This window comes from Cebus imitator, unplaced genomic scaffold (genome assembly GCF_001604975.1).
Source record: "Cebus imitator isolate Cc_AM_T3 unplaced genomic scaffold, Cebus_imitator-1.0 Scaffold75, whole genome shotgun sequence".
Taxonomy (NCBI): Eukaryota; Metazoa; Chordata; class Mammalia; order Primates; family Cebidae; genus Cebus; species Cebus imitator.
In genome coordinates this window covers 7,386,115-7,405,414 of record NW_016107390.1, presented here as the reverse complement: position 1 = coordinate 7,405,414, position 19,300 = coordinate 7,386,115, and the positions used below count along the sequence as shown (strand labels likewise).

General features: G+C 42.2%; 2 protein-coding genes across 5 annotated transcripts in view; both read left to right on the top strand.

Annotated features, from left to right (window-relative positions):
• CHRM3 (cholinergic receptor muscarinic 3) overlaps positions 1-19,300 on the top strand; it is a 289,205-nt gene that overhangs the window by 253,371 nt on the left and 16,534 nt on the right. The window lies entirely within an intron of this gene.
• Positions 5,348-6,035, top strand: LOC108306964 (39S ribosomal protein L27, mitochondrial-like). The gene has a single exon (XM_037739846.1). It carries the CDS (start codon positions 5,368-5,370, stop codon positions 5,812-5,814), a length of 447 nt encoding a protein of 148 aa, XP_037595774.1. The 5' UTR covers positions 5,348-5,367; the 3' UTR covers positions 5,815-6,035.

Here is a 19,300-nt window from a genome sequence, read left to right as displayed (position 1 = left end):
TTTTTTTTGAGATGAAGTTTCTCTCTTGCTGCCCAGGCTAGAGTGCAGTGGCATGATCTCAGCTCACTGCAACCTCTGCTTCCCAGGTTCAAGCAATTCTCCTGTCTCTGCCTCCTGAGTGGATGGGACTATAGATGCACGCCACCACACCTGGATAATTTTTTGTATTTTTGGTAGAGCCAGGGCTTCACCACGTTGGCCAGGCTGGTCTCGAACTGCTGACCTCGTAATCTGCCCACCTCGGCCTCCCAAAGTGCTGGGATTACATGTGTGAGCCACCGTGCCCAGCCTCCATTTTTTTCTTAAGACAGGGTCTCTCTATGTTGCCCAGGCTGGAGTGCAATGGCCTGATCATAGCTCACTGTAGCCTCAAACTCCTGAGCTCAAACAGTTCTCTCTCCCCGTTTCCCAAAGTGCTGGAATTACAGGTGTGAGCCAACTCACCCAGCTTGCGCATTTCTGTGAGGCTCCTGGGAGATTCTGCTGCTGCTAGCCCACCCTGCAAAGCACCATCTGAAACAGCACAGCCAGAGCAGCCTCTGCAGGTCATTAGATGTGGCCTGTGCTTTCCAGGTTTTATCAATCTGGCATTTATATCCATGTGTTAGCTGCACAGCCAGCTTTGCCTTGCCTGTGTTTATTAAAACATCCATAAATCTGTCAGGTGTCTTTCTTCCAATGTGAAAATTCCCCAGGCGAGGAAGCCATGAATCATCAAATTGAAAATCAGTCTCCCGGGTGAACTGGCTGGACCAGGCACAGGGCACTGCTGTCCCCGCAGGCGTGACAGCCACAGCCCAGCAATGCCCAGCGTGCAGAAGCTGGGAGCCATGAAAGCAAGAGAGGAGAAAGAAATGCCCTCTTCCTTCTCGTCTCACCAGTCCGCTTAGAGAAGTACTTGCTGATCCAGAACAAAGCCAGTCAACCGCATATGCCTCCACGGCCACACGCAGCCAGTTGCTCTGCTGCAATAAAAGTCTCTCCTTCTCCAGTTATAACAACACTGAACAGAGTTAAGGTTAAATCTCTTCTGAGGGCCATGAAAACATAATGATAATTTCAAACATCAGTGTGTTGCTATTAATTTGTATGATATTCCAGTGACTTTGTTACCCAACCAGGCTTGTTCTGCCTGTCACACAGTATGCCAGTCACCGTGATGAGTTTGCAGCAAAGAAAGGGCTTATTCATGAGGCAGCAAAGCAAGGAGGCAGGAGGAGCGATCCCAAACCCACCTCTCCAAAGATGGGGTTTGGGGACATTTATGGGATAAAGGAACAAGGCTATCCGAGGCATGGAGAAAGGCAATGGGGGGTAAGGAAAGTGGGGTAAGTGGTGGTCTGAGCAAGTGTGGTCAAGCCTCATGGCTCTTCATAGGACTCGTCCTTACAAAATGGAATTATTAGCATGATCTGAGGGTGGGGTTTTGGCCCTGTGATATCCGAAGGTCACACATTGAGCACTCACACAGTCCCAGCTGGAGGGTCGCTGGTTTCAGCTGGCTTGAACTGGGCAAGAGCTGACCCCAAGCTCCTCAAAAAAACGGAAGCAGCCAGTGCCGTGAGAGCCGATAGTCAGATATATTCTCTGTATAGAAGCTTGTGAAGGTCGGTTATATATTATTTGGCTATGCACTTTAGCTATGTAGGGGTTTGTTGGGGTTTTTTTGTTTGGTTTTAGAGACGGAGTCTCACTGTGTTGCCCAGGCGGGGGTGTAGTGGCATGATCATAATTCACTGAGGCCTCTAACTCCTGGGCTGAAGTCATCCTCTCAGCCTCCTGAGCAGCTGGGACAATAGCTACACACCACCATGCCTAGCTTGTTATTTTATTTCTTTTTCTTTTTCTTTTTTTTTTTTTTTTTTTTTTTTTTTTTTTTTTTTTTTTTTTTTTTTTTTGTAGAGGCAAGGGTCTTGCATTGTTGCTCAGGCTGGCCTGACTCCTGGCCCACAAGTGATCCTCCCATCTCAGTCTCTCAAAGTACTGGGATTAAAGCTGTGAGCCACTGTGCCTGGCCAGCAATGGAGGTTTTTAAATCAACTAGAAGCAAGCAATTAAAAGGAGGCGAGGCAATTTACGTTTGGCAAGCCTAATCAGTTAGCTCTCAGTTTCAAGTATGGAAGAAGAAAGAGCAGCAATCTTAGTTTTCAGCTAAGGAGACTGAGGGCACGATACTTAGAAATAAAGACAGCAGGCAAGTGCTAAGTGAAAGAGTACAACCCCTGAACCAGAAAGAAATTAGTACCAGTTACGAGAGCAGCCACCAGCTGGCCTCAGAAAGCAGGAAAAGGGGAAAAGGGAAAGGGTGGGAAATGAAATAAATTGGGAAAGAATAAAACAAAATGATAAACTGGTTGGGGCTCCATCCACAAATGTACCTGGGTCGGTTATCCTTCAGGTAATCACTGATTACCTCACCACGTCTCTCAATCAGACTTTCATCAAAGCTTCCTATGTCCTAAATCAATCAGAAAAAAAATTCCAAATCTCCAGATTTTACCTTAATTGTCCCAGGGTTCTTTCCCAAGCCAGTGACTTGGAACCCACACTCAGCCATCTGCTTCCTATGCCCTTTGAATAACTATTTAAAGTAAGTTCTTTGAGCTTGAGTTTCAACAATAGAAGAAAACCTTGTCTGCAAAGCCCCGAGCCGCTTTAATTTCAACCTTTTGTGGTTCTTTCCCCGCAAAGCATAAGACAAACAGGACTATTTGTCAAGTCCTAGATCAACATACGCTCTGAGGTATTTAGATGCATAGAGGATTACAGGCACCCGCCACCACGCCCAGCTAATTTTTGTACTTTGTTTTTAGTAGAGATGGGGTTTTGCCATGTTGGCCAGGCTGGTCTCAAACTTCTGACCTCAGGTGATCCGCCCGCCTCGGCCTCCCAAAGTGCTGGGATTACAAGTGTGAGCCACCGCGCCTGGCCCAATGTATTCATTTTAACCAGAAGAAAACTGAGGCCTGAAGAGAACAACTATTTGCCCCAAATCATATGCTAATTAGTAGTGTTGCCGCATGCAGGTGATAGTTATTTTTATTTGCTTTTACTTTGTTTTGATTTAAGAGGTTTCCTAGTGATACTAGTAATAATAGCAATTTAATTTAACTCATATTGGGTCCTTACCATGCACTAGACACTGTTCAAAATGCATGTACTTTAATGTAGTTTGAATACCTTTAATGTCTTTTAATCTCAGCACAATCCTTTGAGATAGGTACTATTATCAACCTACGTTTTACCACTTAGGTACAGAGAGATAACAGAGAGATGCAGCAAGTTGCCTCAGGTTTTTGACATCACTCTTCGTGCAGATTTGGGAAACAATGTGAATGGCACAGTTACTAACTGGCATGGATGCAATCAGAAGGCAAATTTGAAGGAAAGTCTACTCCATACTAAATTATTATCACCTACAATTGACTTATCTTTAGCATATCATAGGTGTCTGCTACTACAAGGTCATGTGACCTAGTGTTTTGTCACAAGCCCTGGGCTGATAGAAAGCAGGGTTTCTGCAGCCCCTGACGTAAGGCACGCTGGCTGCACAGCATGCAGTAAGTGTCCAATAAACCTGTGAAGAAGTGAAATTGACATGGAGGGTGCTTTACACTCCTGGAGACTCATCAGCGCAGGGGCTCCTCTTTGCAGAGAAAAGCATCTCCTCAAGATGATTTGAGGATCCTCTTCCTCCAGCAGGTTAAGAAATATGTATCTAAGTGTTTTCCTCTGCATAGGATATTTCTTTATAGTTCAGGAGAGTTTTCTGCCTATTTCCACCCGCTCTAGTCTAGATTCTGTTGAAACACACACAACATTTAATCACTCACTCAATGGAACAAGTGACCCTGACTCTTGACCCATCATCGTAAACTGTAAAACAACCTGATTTATCAGAAGACAACATCTCTCAGCGTTGATGTTCCTCCATCACTTATTTATTCTTTAGTGTTCAGGTTAAATGACACCTCATTAGAGTCATCTCCTCCCCACGCTAAGATAGGGCCTCCCAGTTACACACCCTTCAACTCCAGCCATGCCCCTCGTTTATTTCGTTTGCAGCACTTCGGTTAGGTCCATTCGTTTTTTGTTTTTGTTTGTTTTTAAGTTTTTTTCTAGTATAAGACGCTCTTCCTTTTATTTTATTCATCCCAACAGCTAGCACAGAGGCTGGCGTGTTTCTGTTGCTTATTTAGCCAATAGTACTTATTCTCAATGTGCTGAGAATTCTAACTGCTTTCTAAATTTATTTCATCTCCCCTACAACCCCACTTTTAGGTACTCTTATTACTCTGTGTTTTATAGATGAAGAAACTGAGGCACAGAAACTGAGCCTCAGTTTGAGCCTTGGGGCACAAAAGTCGTATGTGTTTTTGAACCCTCTAAATAGCCTAGTTCTCAGTTTGTGTTCCACCATTACTTTGAACAATACGTATGCAGTCAATTCTTATTCATTGAACATCTAGATAAACGAAATAGAAATGTAAGTAAAGGGACTAGGAAGGAAATGTCTCCTGTTTACTCATCGCTTCTTACATCTGTGTCTCTATTTATCCCCACCTCTAATCTCTTGATCTTCTTTTGAAGTATTTTTGAAAGAGCATCTCTCCTCTTAAAATTTTTCTGATGCAAATAAAAAACACACCGACCTAGAGTTCCAAAGGAAATATATTTATCATATGAAAAGGGAACCCCAACAGACACCCGCATGCATCAGCTGTAGTTTGATGTTAACAGTTCTGTTCTCAAGAGGACAGCCAAACTTGCCTGTTTTATGTTATGCTGACTTTTAGTGGGTGGAATGATGGTCCCCCAAAAAAGATATGACCACATCCTAATCTCAGGAACCTGTGAATGTTACCTTATTTGTAAACAGTCTTCGCAGATGTAATTAGGTTAAGGAGCTTGAGATGAAGAGCTCATCCCAGATTATTCATGTGTGCCCTAAATCCAATAACAACTGTCCTTATACAAGACATACAGAGAAGAGAAAAGACAAGTAGGCAGTGTCACCATGGAGGCAGAGATTGGATTGGTGGGGTCATAAGTCAGGGAATGCCTAGAGCCACTAGAAGCTGGAAGGGACAAGGAATGGATTCTCTCCTAGAGCCTGTGGAGGGAGTGTGGCCCTGGAAACACCTTGATTTTGGACTTCTGGTCACCAGAACTGAAGGAGAATCCATTTCTACTGTTTTAAACCACTCAGATTGTGGTCATTCATTATGGCAGGTACTGGAAATGAATACACTGTTGCTTGACGATTGCACTAACTGCTTCTTAAAAGTCTCCTTAATGAAGCTCTTTTGAGACTGATTTGGTTCACCTCTCCTGTATAAAAATGGGCGGGAAAGGGTGAACGTAAGCATGGCGTCGGCGGTGCTGGCGCTGAGGATCCGGACAGCTGTTACATCCTCGTTGAGCCCCGCTCCGGCTACAGCTCTTGCTGTCAGATATGCTTCCAAGAAGACGGGTGGTAGCTCCAAAAACCTCGGTGGAAAGTCATCAGGCAGATGCCTAGGCATTAAGAAAGTGGAAGGACACTATGTTCATGCCAGGAGCATCCTTGGAACGCAGCGCCATTTCCGCTGGCACCCAGGTGCCCATGTGGGTCTTGGGAGGAATAAATGTCTATATGCCCTGGAAGAGGAGACAGTCCACTACACTAAGGGTGTCTACATGCCTCATCCCAGAAACACGGAGGCTGTGGATCTCATCACCAGGCTGCCCAAGGGTGCTGTGCTCTACAAGACTTTTGTCCACGTGGTTCCTACCAAGCACGAGGGCACCTTCAAACTGGTAGCTATGCTTTGAAGTCCTGTTTGACGTCGTTGGACAGAGACTGGAGCCCAGGTGACAGGAGATGGTGATACCAGAAGTCAAGGATTGGGGCGATGACATCAACCAGGTTGATGAGCCTCCTGAGGAAGATGTCTGCTTGATAGTGACTCTGCAGGAGACTCTGAAGTGACTGCTGAGAAACCCTTTGGGAGACCTGACCTGGGGCCAAAAATAAAGTGAAGCAGAGTCATGAACGCAAAAAAAAAAAAAAAAAAAAGGGCCGGGAAAGAGTAGTAAAAATGGCTCACCACAGACATCTTGAAATTACATTCTGTCTTTTAGTTACTCTCACTGACCTGTGCATGCCTATACAGGCAGATAAAATCAGCAGTTATATGGTGCTTGCTAGTAGATATTAAATATTACTCTTCCTAAAAAAAAGTCATAAAGTTCAAAAAATATCCCTCAAAACCTTAGGAGACTGACTTCATGAGAAAGATGAACAGTGAATTCTTGTTAAGTGGCTGGTGGGGAACAAGCATAATATACCCCCACCAATGGACGCCTTATGGATAGACAGCAAGAGTCTCATGCCATTGGCCTTGGCACTCTTCTTACCAGCAAAGACCTTACAATCTGACTGCCTGTTTAGAATCTGACTGATAAGAATTGGAGTTGGGGAGGTGGCCAGGAAGAATGCTTGGAAAGACTTTCTGGAGCTTATTGGAGAAATTGTGACAAGCAGGTGCCTTAAAAGAAATCAAAATTAATTGATATCCTTGACATGAACTACCTCCAAGCTACCTAGTAGATGGTTGTCTCTTGATTCTGCAAGCAGGTGATATGGAAAACATGTGATAGTCATCTAGGACTGCCATTCGCAAACGTTAGCATGCATCCGAATCACCTGGAAGGAAAGCGTGTTACAACACAGATTTCTCGGCCTCGCCCTCTGAATTCTGGTGACAGGAAGTCTGGAGTAGGGTCCAAAAATGGGCATGTCTAATAAGTAAGTGGTTGATGCTGCTTGATGCTGGGGTTCCGGGGACCACACTTGGAGAAAACTGGTCTGGAAAATTGATATGAGTCAAGTACACAGTGATCTAATTAAGTTAGTTGGCTGATTGACAGATATTTGGGCTCCTTCTTGTCCTGAGAGCAGTATCACCACGTTTCGGTGCCAAATCCCTCAGTATACTTTGCCTGCAAGTACGTTTATTTGGTGACAACTTTGGTGACAAGGAATGACTTTCTGCAATTTGTACTTCAGGGACACATTCCTTGTGTTTTGATCACAGGCACACCTGCTCAGTGCTTCCCATGTACAGTGACCAAGCCATTAATCCTCCCTAAATTCAACACCTGCATGACCTTCCCCTTAAAGGTCCCATCCTTAAAGGAATCTTCAAGTCCCCGCTGGGCCATTCTAATAAGTGGTAAGCGACACGAAGCTAAATAGGGAATGATCCCAGGGCACTGGGTTAAAGTATTTTTCCTAGGTTACTCTCCTTACCTGATGTGCCACATGGAAATTAACCTTTCTCTGATGCCTCACTGGCTTGTTGAGGGCAAGGGCGTTGGGAGCTATTTCTAAGTGGTGGTGTCACTCTGTCTTTCTAAATAATCAACCACATTCTGTTAAAATGTTTAGTACCACATAAGCTGCTCCCCTGATTTCTTATAAATGTGCTTTTAATTTCAAGCCAGTGAAAGGCACATCGTGGTGATGTTTTTGAGAAAGCAGAGAAGAAAAGAATGAATCCTGATGTTTGTTGAGGCAGAACCTGAGCCTCGAATTTCATTTTCTCTTGTACCCAGACTTTGGTGAAAACAACAGACAAAAGTATCGGGCTGCAATTGTAGGCAGCACGAAAACAAACCTTGAGTCATGGATTGCCGGCCGAGGAGGCATCCGCTTGGGAAAGAGAGGTGCTAAAGACCAGGGATACTGCTTTCAGTTATGTGCACTGAGGGTTTCCAACCCTGATGGATATGGATTCTAATTTAAAATATCACAGGGAAGAAAAAAATAGACGTTCCCATGGCAACATTTTCTCAGGGCCAGCTCTTCCATCTTATTATCATATCTTATTTAAATATTTCCTGGAATCAGTTTAAACTTAATCCCTCTGTGGGTCTTCTATCTTCAGTGGCCATGGAGAGCGTAACCTCTGGTCAGAGGTTTTCTTTAAATAAATTGTGTAATTGTAGGCAAGTCCATTGATTTCCATATGTTTGCTTGTGCTTACAATAGCTGCAAATCTAATATCATGTGAAAATTTCATTAGCATTCATTTCCAGATCTCTAATTAAGAATGTTAAGTTAGCTAAAGCTAACATTCCTTCAGGAACTGCGGTAGACACCTGCCTGCAGCTGGATACGGTACCATTTGTCACAACCTATGCTGTGTTCCAGCCCCGTTCTAAAGAGCGTTACTGGGTTTCTCTGTGAGCCACCTGTTGCCAGATACTTGGAGAACAACTCTCCATAAATGTTCCTGTGACATGTGATTTTATCAAAGCGATCTTTTCTTTGTTATTGTTTTATTTATTTATTTGTTGAGATGGAGTCTCGCTCTGTCACCCAGGCTGGAGTGCAATGGTGCAATCTCGGCTCACTGTAACCTCCGCCTCCCAGGTTCAAACAATTCTCCTGCCTCAGCCTCCGGAGTAGCTAAGATTACAGGTGTGTGCCACCACGCCTGGTTAATTGTTGTATTTTTAGTACAAATAGGGTTTCACCATATTGGCCAGGCTGGTCTCGAACTCCTGACCTCATGATCCACCCACCTCAGCCTCCCAAAGTGTTAGGATTACAGGCCTGAGCCACTGCGCCCAGCCTTCTTTGTTATTCTTTATCATTCTTATAAAAATTAACATTTCTCTCCCCCACCGTCCTCCCATGATGTTTATTTTTCCTGATTCGTCTTTGTCTTCCCTAAACAACTGCTTTTGTGACTCAGAATTCATTCATGCTCCTCGTGTTTCCAGATGGGCTCCTTCACTTTAGGCTGCGCACTGACACCAGCTTACCCGCAGAGAGAATCTGCTCTCTTTTTTCTTATTTCCCTCTTTTTGAATGTGATCATTTGGTGGCATGTCATGGGAACTCATGAGTGCCCAAATAACATTTTTTGTTTTTTTAAGGCAGAGGCTCACTCTGTCACTCAAGTTAATTGTCTCACAGCCAAGGAATCAAGGACACAAGACACACAAAGAGTGAGATAGAGTGGAAGTTTAATAGGCGAAAGAACGAGAATAGCTCTCTGCTGGAGGGAGGGGCCCTGGAGGAATGTATCAGTGGATTCACCGTGAAATGCAAGGGGGTTTATCAATGCCTGGTGAGGAGGTGGTGTCTGATTTACATAGGGCATGAAAGATTGGTTGGACGAGGCGTGCCATTTACTTAGGGCACAAAAAACTAGGTGCACTATTTGCGTAGGGCACAAATTTCTGCTAGCCCCTACCCTAATTTTTGTATTATGTAGGTAGGTTCTCTGCCTGACCTCCGCCATGTTGCCCATTCCTTTACTGTACACATGGCAGCAAAAAGAAAAGGAAGATGGAACCTTCATGCTGGAAATGTCTGGCACCCAGGTAGCCCTTTTCTCTTGGCACAGCTGCTGGCATTCCCCTGTACAAGCTTCCAGCTTGCTTAGCTATGTTTGTAGCTCAATTTTTCAGGCTGCTCTTTATTAGAAAAATATGATTTCTTGGGCTGTCTTTGGTGGAAAGGGAAGCTCTACCGAGGACCCTTTTATATATTAAGCTCTGCCTAAGTAATTGATTTCCTTCTACCTCCTATGTCCCATTCACCTTATCAGTGGTTCTGGAGCGATGGTGTTTTAGCCAGTCAGTCCTGGGCTACCACATCTGGGCTGGGATGGGCTGAGGCTGTGCTTATGACTTCCATCAGGAATTTAACCAATTCCAAAGGCTAGTCTTGCCAGAGAGCATCAGGCATAATGATGGTGTTAAGAGAGAGGAAGATAATGCTTGTCTCCAGGAGTATAGTGTACATTTCAAAAGGGCCTTTCATCTTGGCGGTTTTCTGGTTTATCTGTCACAGAGTAAAGAGGAATCGAATCTGTGTTGAACGTAGAACTGGAACTATATGAACATAACAATAATCACATGGCCGTTGCCAGCACAAGAGGACCCCACGGTAGCAAAAGTTAAACAGATGGAGGGTGTGTTTTAGTTTTAGAGCTTGGTATACACAGTCCATTTCCTAGTACTGCTACTTAACTAGTCAAATGTTCCTCGGGCAAATTTCTTCTTGACCCCTCTGAACATCAGTTTCCTCGTACATGCAATATTGAGAACAATGTCTGAAATACTGAATTATTATAAAGATTTAATCTAAGGAATATATCTGCCATATATTCAGGGACGCAGAGTAGGCATTCAAAATATGGTGGGCAGTACCATTTATTACAGGGTTGCTTATACTTTGGGTCATATTTAGCAATGTTCATACCACTGTACGTGGTGCAGTGCAATTTCAAATATTAATACAATAAGACAGGTTGAATCTTCCACTGACATCATAAAGATTTGAATCTGGGAGTTGGCAGTTGCAAAAAAGAATTCCTTTGGAGAAGCTTGGCCATTCCTTTGTGATATATTAATTCTTTAAATGTTTGATGCATGTTATCATCAGTAAGATCCAATTGATAATATTTACCACAGACAGGAACTTCATCACATCTCAGCCACTGAATTACATACCCTTCTTATAAGATCCCAGAAAAGGGAAAGGCAGCCTTAGAGGATGAAGTCATCTTTACCAAGAAACCCAGTGTACACACACAGTCCGCAATCAGGTGGAGATGGTTCTAAACTGTCCACCTGCTGCCTGCGTATCCATGTGCGCCCCTCTCTTGTCCTCAGGGAGCCTCGAGGTGGGTGGGGAGAGATGACACACCTGAACTTATCAGGACAAGGGAGCTTCTGTGCTGAGATCCTCATGCACGGCTCCGGGATCCCGTGTTCTATCACCCAGAGGAGGTGCAATTTAATGGGGTTTTCTAAACCTAATTCCAGGCACCCAATCTCCGCATTCAACCTGCACTTAATTTTCGTTTTTATTCATACATTTCAGTATAATTGCTTTTTTTCTCTCTGAGTAAATCTTTGCATTTGTATTGCTTTCACATGCCAACTGAAAAAATGGCACGGTTCATGAGTTTGGAAAGGAGAGCTTTATTTCACATAAAGAGTTGCACCTTGAAGGTGGCCATTCTGGCAGGCTAAGAAGCATTACTTCTGTCAGAAGCAGAAACAGACACAAAGGGAACAGGAATTTTGCTGAGTAGGTGGCCTACTATGCATATTTAATAAGCTATAGGAAGCGTCATGAATATTTATGAGAGGAGAAACATATGCATGCACAATTGAGCTTCATGCCCCTTCGTGGGTCCCATGTACAAAAAATGGCAGCATTAGCATGACCTGAAGGTGGAGCTTCCAGCCCTCTGACGTCAAAAGGTCACAAAAACCCTCTCTGGGCATTCTCCATAGACTGGCCAGAGCCACTCCCTGGTAGGTGGTCTCTTACCAGGCAAAGAAGGAGGGGTAGCATCTGGGGGTCGGTTGACACCAGAGTGGAGTTTGAAAGGCTTGGTTTCTGTTCAGCCTTAAGGGAAGAAAGCTTCATCCTAGTTATTGAGGGAGGAGGTATAGAAAGGCCTGTCTGATCCATCCCATCACAGCCGAGAACTCAGTGTTCAAGGTTACCCTCGGGTCCGCTTGGCCAAGAGATGGTCGCTTCAGTCAATTAAGGGGCTTAGAATTTTATGAACTTACACACACTTTTGGCATTTAGATTTTTCAATCATATTCCTCTCATATTTTAGAATAAGGATCGCACTGTTTTGTTTAACTGGTTCAACTTTATTCCTTTGGCCCTTTGTTTTTAATCCCATAGAGCCAGAATTAATAGTGATATGAGCTTTAGTTTCCATTTGGTTTCAGGAAATTCAAAACAAGAGATCATTGTCTTCTAATATTTAATTATATGGACTGTGCCAAAGTAGACATTTTATTATTATTTTATTTTGATTCTTGCAGTTTCTGTACTTATTGTTTCATTTTCACAGATAGGTGGTACTTTCATTAAAATAATCATCTTTTATTCTTGTGTATCAAGTTTAAAGCATTTAATTTACATTTTATGATTTAATCAACATCTGCGAATGTCCTTGGAGTTTATTGTTTTAATAAAAATGCTCCTTAAGCTCCTGATCCATCTTAAACTTCATTGCAATCCTTGCATATTTATTAATTATTTGATTTTATACAGTTTTATGATGTGGGACAGATGGTTGATGACTAGCTCCTTTGACACTGGTAAAATGAGACATGCAGCTTTAGCTTTTTATAAAATTATCATAGATCTAGTGCAGAAAAATGAATGTAAAAAGTAGCTGTTTTTTTTTTCAAAGTATCTTAGATTTGTATTGGCCTCAATGATGCTGAGCTCTGCAACATTTCACTTAAAAGAGTCTTCAGCACACACAGTGTCTCATGCCCCTTCCTGTCCTGGAAATCCTATTTTAGCCAAGGACATATTGTGCCAATATCTGAATCCTGGACAGTCTGTCTTTATGTTTTGGGGTTATTTTTAAAGTGCGTGTGACATAGAGATTTATTTGCACTGAATAGGAAATATGTCCACAATCTATTGTTTAATGAAAACAAAAGCAAGCTAGAGAACATTGTACACATTGGAGGGTTGGGATTAAAATCCTGGGTCAAACGGCTTTGGTTTAAGTCTGAACTCTGGCTTCCTGGGAGCTGTGTGACACTGGCCCACTCTGAGAACCTCTCTGTGTCTTCATTTTCTCATCTGGAGACTAAATGACAGACTCTTAACTCACAGGATCCTGGTGAGGATTAAATGAATTAATATGTGTACACACAGAGAGCAGTGCCTGGCACACCGTGAGTGTTTAGAAATATGCATGTGTCATTTTGCAAAAGAACAAATTTTGGAAGAACATATCCATTCATCTAACAAATATTTACTTAGTAAAATGCTACCAGTGATTACCTCCAGGGCATGGGAATGAGAGAGACAAGGGCAGGAGGACTGAGCTCCTGCTTTATAAGCTGAGGTATTGTTTTAACATTTTGCTTGTTCATGGAAGATCTGCTTTCTAGGGCAGAGGTTCAGAACAGACCTGAGAGCCAGTCTGTGTGTGTGTCATCCTGTATCTGCGTTTACAGCTAACCGTGTGACTTGGGACAAATCTTCAACTCCTTGTGCATCCATTTCTTCACACTTACAGTGGAAATCATAACAGTCCCCGCCTCGTATGGCTATTGTGTGGATGAAATAAGTCATTACATGCATTTCACTTAGAAAAGCAAGGGTTCCTTGAAGAACAGAAGTGATTGGCAGCTGTAGCAGGAGCAGAGGAAAGGGTAGGGTCAGAATCTGCAGTGTCCTGAAGTTCTCATGGTGTTTGTCTTTAAAATCATTTAAGAAGAAAAAGAAGAAAGAAGAAAGAAGAAAGAAGAAAGAAGAAAGAGAAGAAGAAGCAGAAGAAGAAGAAGAAGAAGAAGAAGAAGAAGAAGAAGAAGAAGAAGAAGAGGAATTATTATTTAGAAAACATGTCCCTGAAAAAAAACAATAGCAATCCAAATAAAATTGTGGTGTTTTGTTCTTATTTCTGTAATTTCCTATTCTTCCCACAATAGTTTGTAATCCTTTAGCCATGTATAACATTCGTTGCGATTATCTTATCCAGTTTTTCCTGCTTGTGAAATTTTTCCACTTTGTATCTAATCTCTTTCTTCACCTCCTCCACTTCTCCCCCTTCTCCTTCAGTAGAATTCGCTTTGATCTTAAGGGTCTTTTGCTCTCACCTTGTTGAGAGGAATCACAATGTCTGTTTTTTTCTGGCCAGATTTGCTTCTCTAAGAAAACCTGATGATTAATAAAGCCATATGCATGAAAATGGGCTCACTAAACATTTTATCTACTAAGGAACCACTTTATTTTAATCACAGTTGGAGATTCTAAGACAGATTTGGAAACTCAAAAAAGAAAGGAAGGGAAAAAGAAAAAAGCTTCTGATATTGTCTTCAAGGGATTGACAACCTATTAGTAAAATTAAAGAGGCATATAGTCAACAAGGGATATGTCAAATATTTCAGCAGGGAATGGCACAGAGAGTCCACAAGTGGACGCCTTCGTGTGTCTGCCTTGCCCGCATGCCCCAGGGACCTCAGCTGTGAGTGTGTGCAGGAGGCAGGAGAGAAGATTTCCATTTATTTTATTTATTTTTGTTTTTTTGAGATGGAATCTCACTGTCTCTCAGGCTGGAGTGCAGTGGTGCCATCTCAGCTCACTACAACCTCCCCCTCCTGGGTTCAAGCAAGTCTCGTGCCTCAGCCTCCCAAGTAGCTGGGATTACAGGCATGTGCAATCACACCTGGCTAATTTTCCTATTTTTAGTAGAGATGGAGTTTCACCGTGTTGGCCAGGCTGATCTCGAACTCATGGCCTCAAGCGATCAGCCTGCCTTGGCCTCCCAAAGTGTTGGGATTACAGGCATGAGCCTCCTTACTGGCCGAGAAGGCTCCCATTTATAAAGCTTAGCCCACCAATAACTGTGTCAGAGGCTTTACCTAATGTTTCATTGAATCACTTAATAACCATACAGTATTACTAGTCTTAATTTTCTGGTGTTGCACAGAGGATGCCAGAACTTTCGTAACTAACCTGAAGTCTCATGGCTCATAAGTGAGGGGCCAGGACTGAAATTCCGGCTGTCTGGCACCTTGCAGGACCCCCTGGTGTCTTCAGTACATAGCAAACGTTCACTGCCCTGGAAGAAAAATTCAAGGACAGCAAAGAACAATCACAAAGCAATTTCTGTATTATGTGATGTTCATTTTCCTCAGAAAAATCTAGCTGGATTGTGTCCATGACAAGATGGATATTTGAAGAGATGATGTGGTTATTAGAACTCACCTCTTTTTCTCTGCAGCAGTAGAGGTTGAAGCAGTCCATGACAACTGTGCAGGTATACGGGGATGCCCCTCTGTCCTGGGTACATCTCCTTCCTGTCCTGAAAGATGGGTTCTGCTGAATTCTTGCTTTACTTGGATCCATCCCTCCTGAATGCCACTGTATCTGAGAGTTGTGAGAAAGCCCAAATTTGCTTCTCAGCCTTTCTTACAGCTGCCTCTGGAACCCCCCCCCGTCCTCAACTCTCAGTCCTTCCAAGTTACTGCTCATCAGACACAACTTCCATTCCACCATCTTACTTTTCTCAAATTGTGCTTTCTGGAGTGCTTCTGTTACTGGTCCTCCCATCCAAAGTGTAACTATTACAAGTTGTTCCACCCTATAGACACATGCTTGCGTGTGTTTATCACGGCACTGTTCACAATAGCAAAGACATGGAATCAACCTAAATGCCCATCACCAGTGGACTCGATTTTTTTAATGTAGTACATACACACTGTGGAATACTATGCAGCCATAAAAAATGAGATCATGTCCTTTGCAGCAACGTGGATGAAGCTGGAAGCCATTATCCCAAGCTAAATAACACAAGAACAGAAAACCAAACACTGCATGTTCTCACTTACAAGTGAGAGCTAAACACTGAGTACACATGGACACAAAGAAGGGAACAATGTGTACCAGAGCCATACATAAGGGTGGAGGGTGGGAGGAGGGAGAGGATTGAAAAGCTCCTGTTGAGTACTATGTTTATTACATGGGTGACAAAATAATCTGTACACCAAACCTCCACTACACACACTGTACCTATGTAACAACCCTGCCCATATACCCCTGAACCTAAAAGTTAAAGAACAACAGCAACAAAATGTAACTATTCATCTCAATTAAAGCAGAGTGGACGCACTCGTTCTAGGTCTGCTCTGGGAAAGACACTATGCTACCCTCAAGCCACAGCCTTGAGTAGGAGAAGATGTAAGTGTCCCTCCAGGGGTCTGTGCATCTGGGGAGAAACACAGTGGTGTGCTCTGTGAGGAAATGGGAGCGTGTGCAGAGTGCATTGGAAACACTGGGAGTTGGCTTCGCATCGGCTCTTCCCTCTCTTTGGAATGCTGTGCCCTCTCTATACTGCATGGCAGCTTCGAGTCTTATTCCTCAAGACTCACAAAATGACCTTTTATTTGCTACCTCCGCATCAACTCAAGCAAAGCTCATCATCTGTACTGCTCCTTCCACTGCAATGCTTTTGTTTAGTTGCTGGCATTGCCAACAAGTGGTTTTCCAGAATAAGAACCACATCTCCAGTCTAAGGCTTGGAGGAAGTACTCAAACACATTCAGTGTCTGAAAGTGTGATTGAAGAGTTGAACACGTGAATATAAGATTCCTTTTTTGCTGGGTGGGTGAAGAATGTGATTTCCAGGAAGTGGGCCTTGACTCTTGAAGAAATTTAGAGTTTGTCTCATTAATAAGCACCTGGACCTTTTCCAGGTTTTCCTGAGAAACACGACACTACATTTTTCTGGGTCTGTATGATCTCTCTGTATAGCACGGTTCTCAGCCTCAGCACTATCAGCATTTTAGGCTGATGAATTCTTTGCGGGGGGCTGTCCTGGGCATTGTAGGATGTTTCTCGGCATTGATAGCGTCTACCCACTAGGTGGCAGTAGCACATTCTCCCCGGGTTGTGACAAGAAAAATGGCTGCCAACATTGCAGATATCCCCCAGGGCAGAGTCACCCTGGGTTGAAAACCACACTTTATACTCAACAAATGTTACCTCCCTTTAGGCATGAAAAAGACCTTGCTATAAAGTCAACCAGCCATAGAAAATTATTGAATTGATTTCACCATTTTTGAGAAATTGCTGTGGACCCGTCAGGCTATACTGGGTGCTTTATACAAATTCTATTTAATCCTCAAGTATTATCATCTCCATTTGGTAGATGAGGATACAGGATCAGGGCACTCAGGCGATGCACCCACGTGGCAGAATCTGGTATATTTTGTGGCCCTAACATGCTGTAGCAGGTTGTTAGCTGTTTCATGCATGCCTCCCACATTGCTTCCACTCTCTTTGCAAACGTACAGTTGTATCTACGTGTATGAGTTGGGCCGTGCAAATAGACTGAAGTTTGAAGGGAAATCAGACGTGTGGAACATGTCCAGATGTAAAAATAAATACTCTGATAAATATGGACCTTAAAAAAAGTGATCATGAGCCTAACTTAACTTAATCATGAAAGCATAAATATTAAGCCAAAGGAACTTTTTCACCAGGCATCCTTTCAGTATGTAAACTGATGTATCAGAAATATTTAGTTCACATGACTGTTTTTACTAGATTTTTCATCAGAATTACTTCCACAGTTATGTTAGATCGGCTGGTATTTTAAAGGCATTGTTCTTTATCCTCCACTATAAAAGCACAGTATTAAAAACAAATAATAATAAACGCGTCTTTAAAATGTTGAAAAATAATAAGTAAATCTGTTTGCAGTGGAACAGACTCCAGCTGCACGCTTTGCCTGTTTCTCTCAGAAAGGAATAACTTCAACAACAAGGAGTCTGCCCTTTCTGGGAGAAGGGGTCTTACTAATATTTAACAAGAACATCTCATGTTTGCTTTTCACTTCACGCCATTTCTCTAGATATTCTAATGACAAAAGGTTTTAGGCTTGAGAGTGCTCAAGTAAACATCAGTCCAATCTAGGTTTTTGTTTTTGAGGAAAAACTGTGTTATTTCAGCAGCTACTGCTACACATAAGAGGTCCTGATGCAAGTTCTTTTCCAAGCATCCTGCGTTTTTGTTGGCAAGGTTCATATTAATCAAATCAACTAAAAACTCATGAAAGGCGGCAACCAAGGGAGGAGGCAGCATGATACATCAATTTTCTAAAAAAAAAAAGAAAGAAAAAGAAAGAAAAAGAAATACTTTCTTTTTTTAAATAGAATTTTATTCCGGCTTTGGCATTTAGAGATGTTTTGTTCACAATAAGAGCCATTGCTCCATATTAGGTAACATCTTTTCCCCCTTGCAGCTTGAAATGAATACCAAGAGGCAGGTTCACAAGTCGGATTCCCTTTAAAGACATGTTTGATTGCAAAGCTTTGTTGACTCTGATATCGTCCCCGAACTGCATGACTGAGCTAAGCTCAAGTTCCTGGTCACCAACTTGGGGATCAGGCAGCTGCTTCAGCGCCTGCTGGCAGAGAGGCGGTTCTCTGGGTCTGGTCTGCCACCTAGTGGCTTGCTGTGGTATTTCCATTCACCAGACAGCTTTAAAAGTCATGTTTAGCTGTTGTATGCTATAATGAATTATGACAGAAAACAGAGACACTAAGCAAAGAAGGCAGTCAAAGAGACCCAAAACTAGCCCTGAAAATGACAAAGACTGGATTACACATAGAGAACAGTCACTAAATAGTTGGTCTGAGAAAAAAACGCAGGGCTGCATGTTGCAAAGGTATTTTGGGTATACTTATTTATTCTGGGTGTATTTCCCATATGATTAGTTTAAAAAAACAATAATTATAGAGGTAGAATTAATTTAGATGTCTGGAAAATTTTACACATTTTTAATCAGTCCGGCAAGTTGAAAAATCGAGAGCCCACAAACATTTTTCCCAAATAGAAACTGCCTGGTTGGCTCACAGGACATAAAATGAATTTGTCTCCTTGGAGTTAATTCATCATAACCAAATGCTTCACGTGTATATTGCTCTTGTCAGTTTCTGTAAGCAATTTCACATGTATTTTCACACTGGATATTTACACATTTTAAATGTTTAAAAGTTACCTATATCTTTTACAGACTTATAACCCCAGACAAGTTATGTTTTGCCATAACTGGGGGGAAGAAGGCAAATTCCCTAGAACTAACCTTCAATTTCTCCAAAACTCAGTACTCTCAAATTTATTTTTTTTCACATTTTTTGTTTCACCCTCTTCTTTTTAATATTAATAAAAGATGTCAAAATATCTACTGTACTGGCTTTCAAACATTTTCTAGCACAAAAAACATTGTACCTCATAACTATAAACATAATTATATACATGTGTGTATGTTGGACAAATATTTAATGAAATGATATTCATTGTCATTGTGTGGTATGTATTCTGATCTATCCTATTCAACTTACTGTATTTTTTTTTCCTTTTTTAATTCTCATATTGGTCCACTAATTAGCTCTTGTATTTTGAGCTGAGTGTGTGTGTATATATATACATATATATCTATTGAATTTAGTGTTTGTGTATATATACACACATATAGATACACATATACACTAAGTTCAAAATGCAACAGCCAATTAGTGGACCAATTAATGTGTGTGTGTGTGTGGTAAGTGCATGTATATATATAGTATATATATAGAAAGTTCAACATGCAATGTATATAAACACTAAGTGTATATGTATACTAAGTACATCGTACATATGCACTACGTAGGTATACTAAGTATATAGTATATATACAGACATGGAGGTGTAACTACCCCACAGAGGCACTCACGGGCAGGATTCCACTTCTTACCT

What these genes read in the sequence shown, in the direction of transcription:
- LOC108306964 (XM_037739846.1), top strand. Translation starts at nt 5,368, where the DNA reads ATGGCGTCGGCGGTGCTGGCGCTGAGGATCCGGACAGCTGTTACATCC.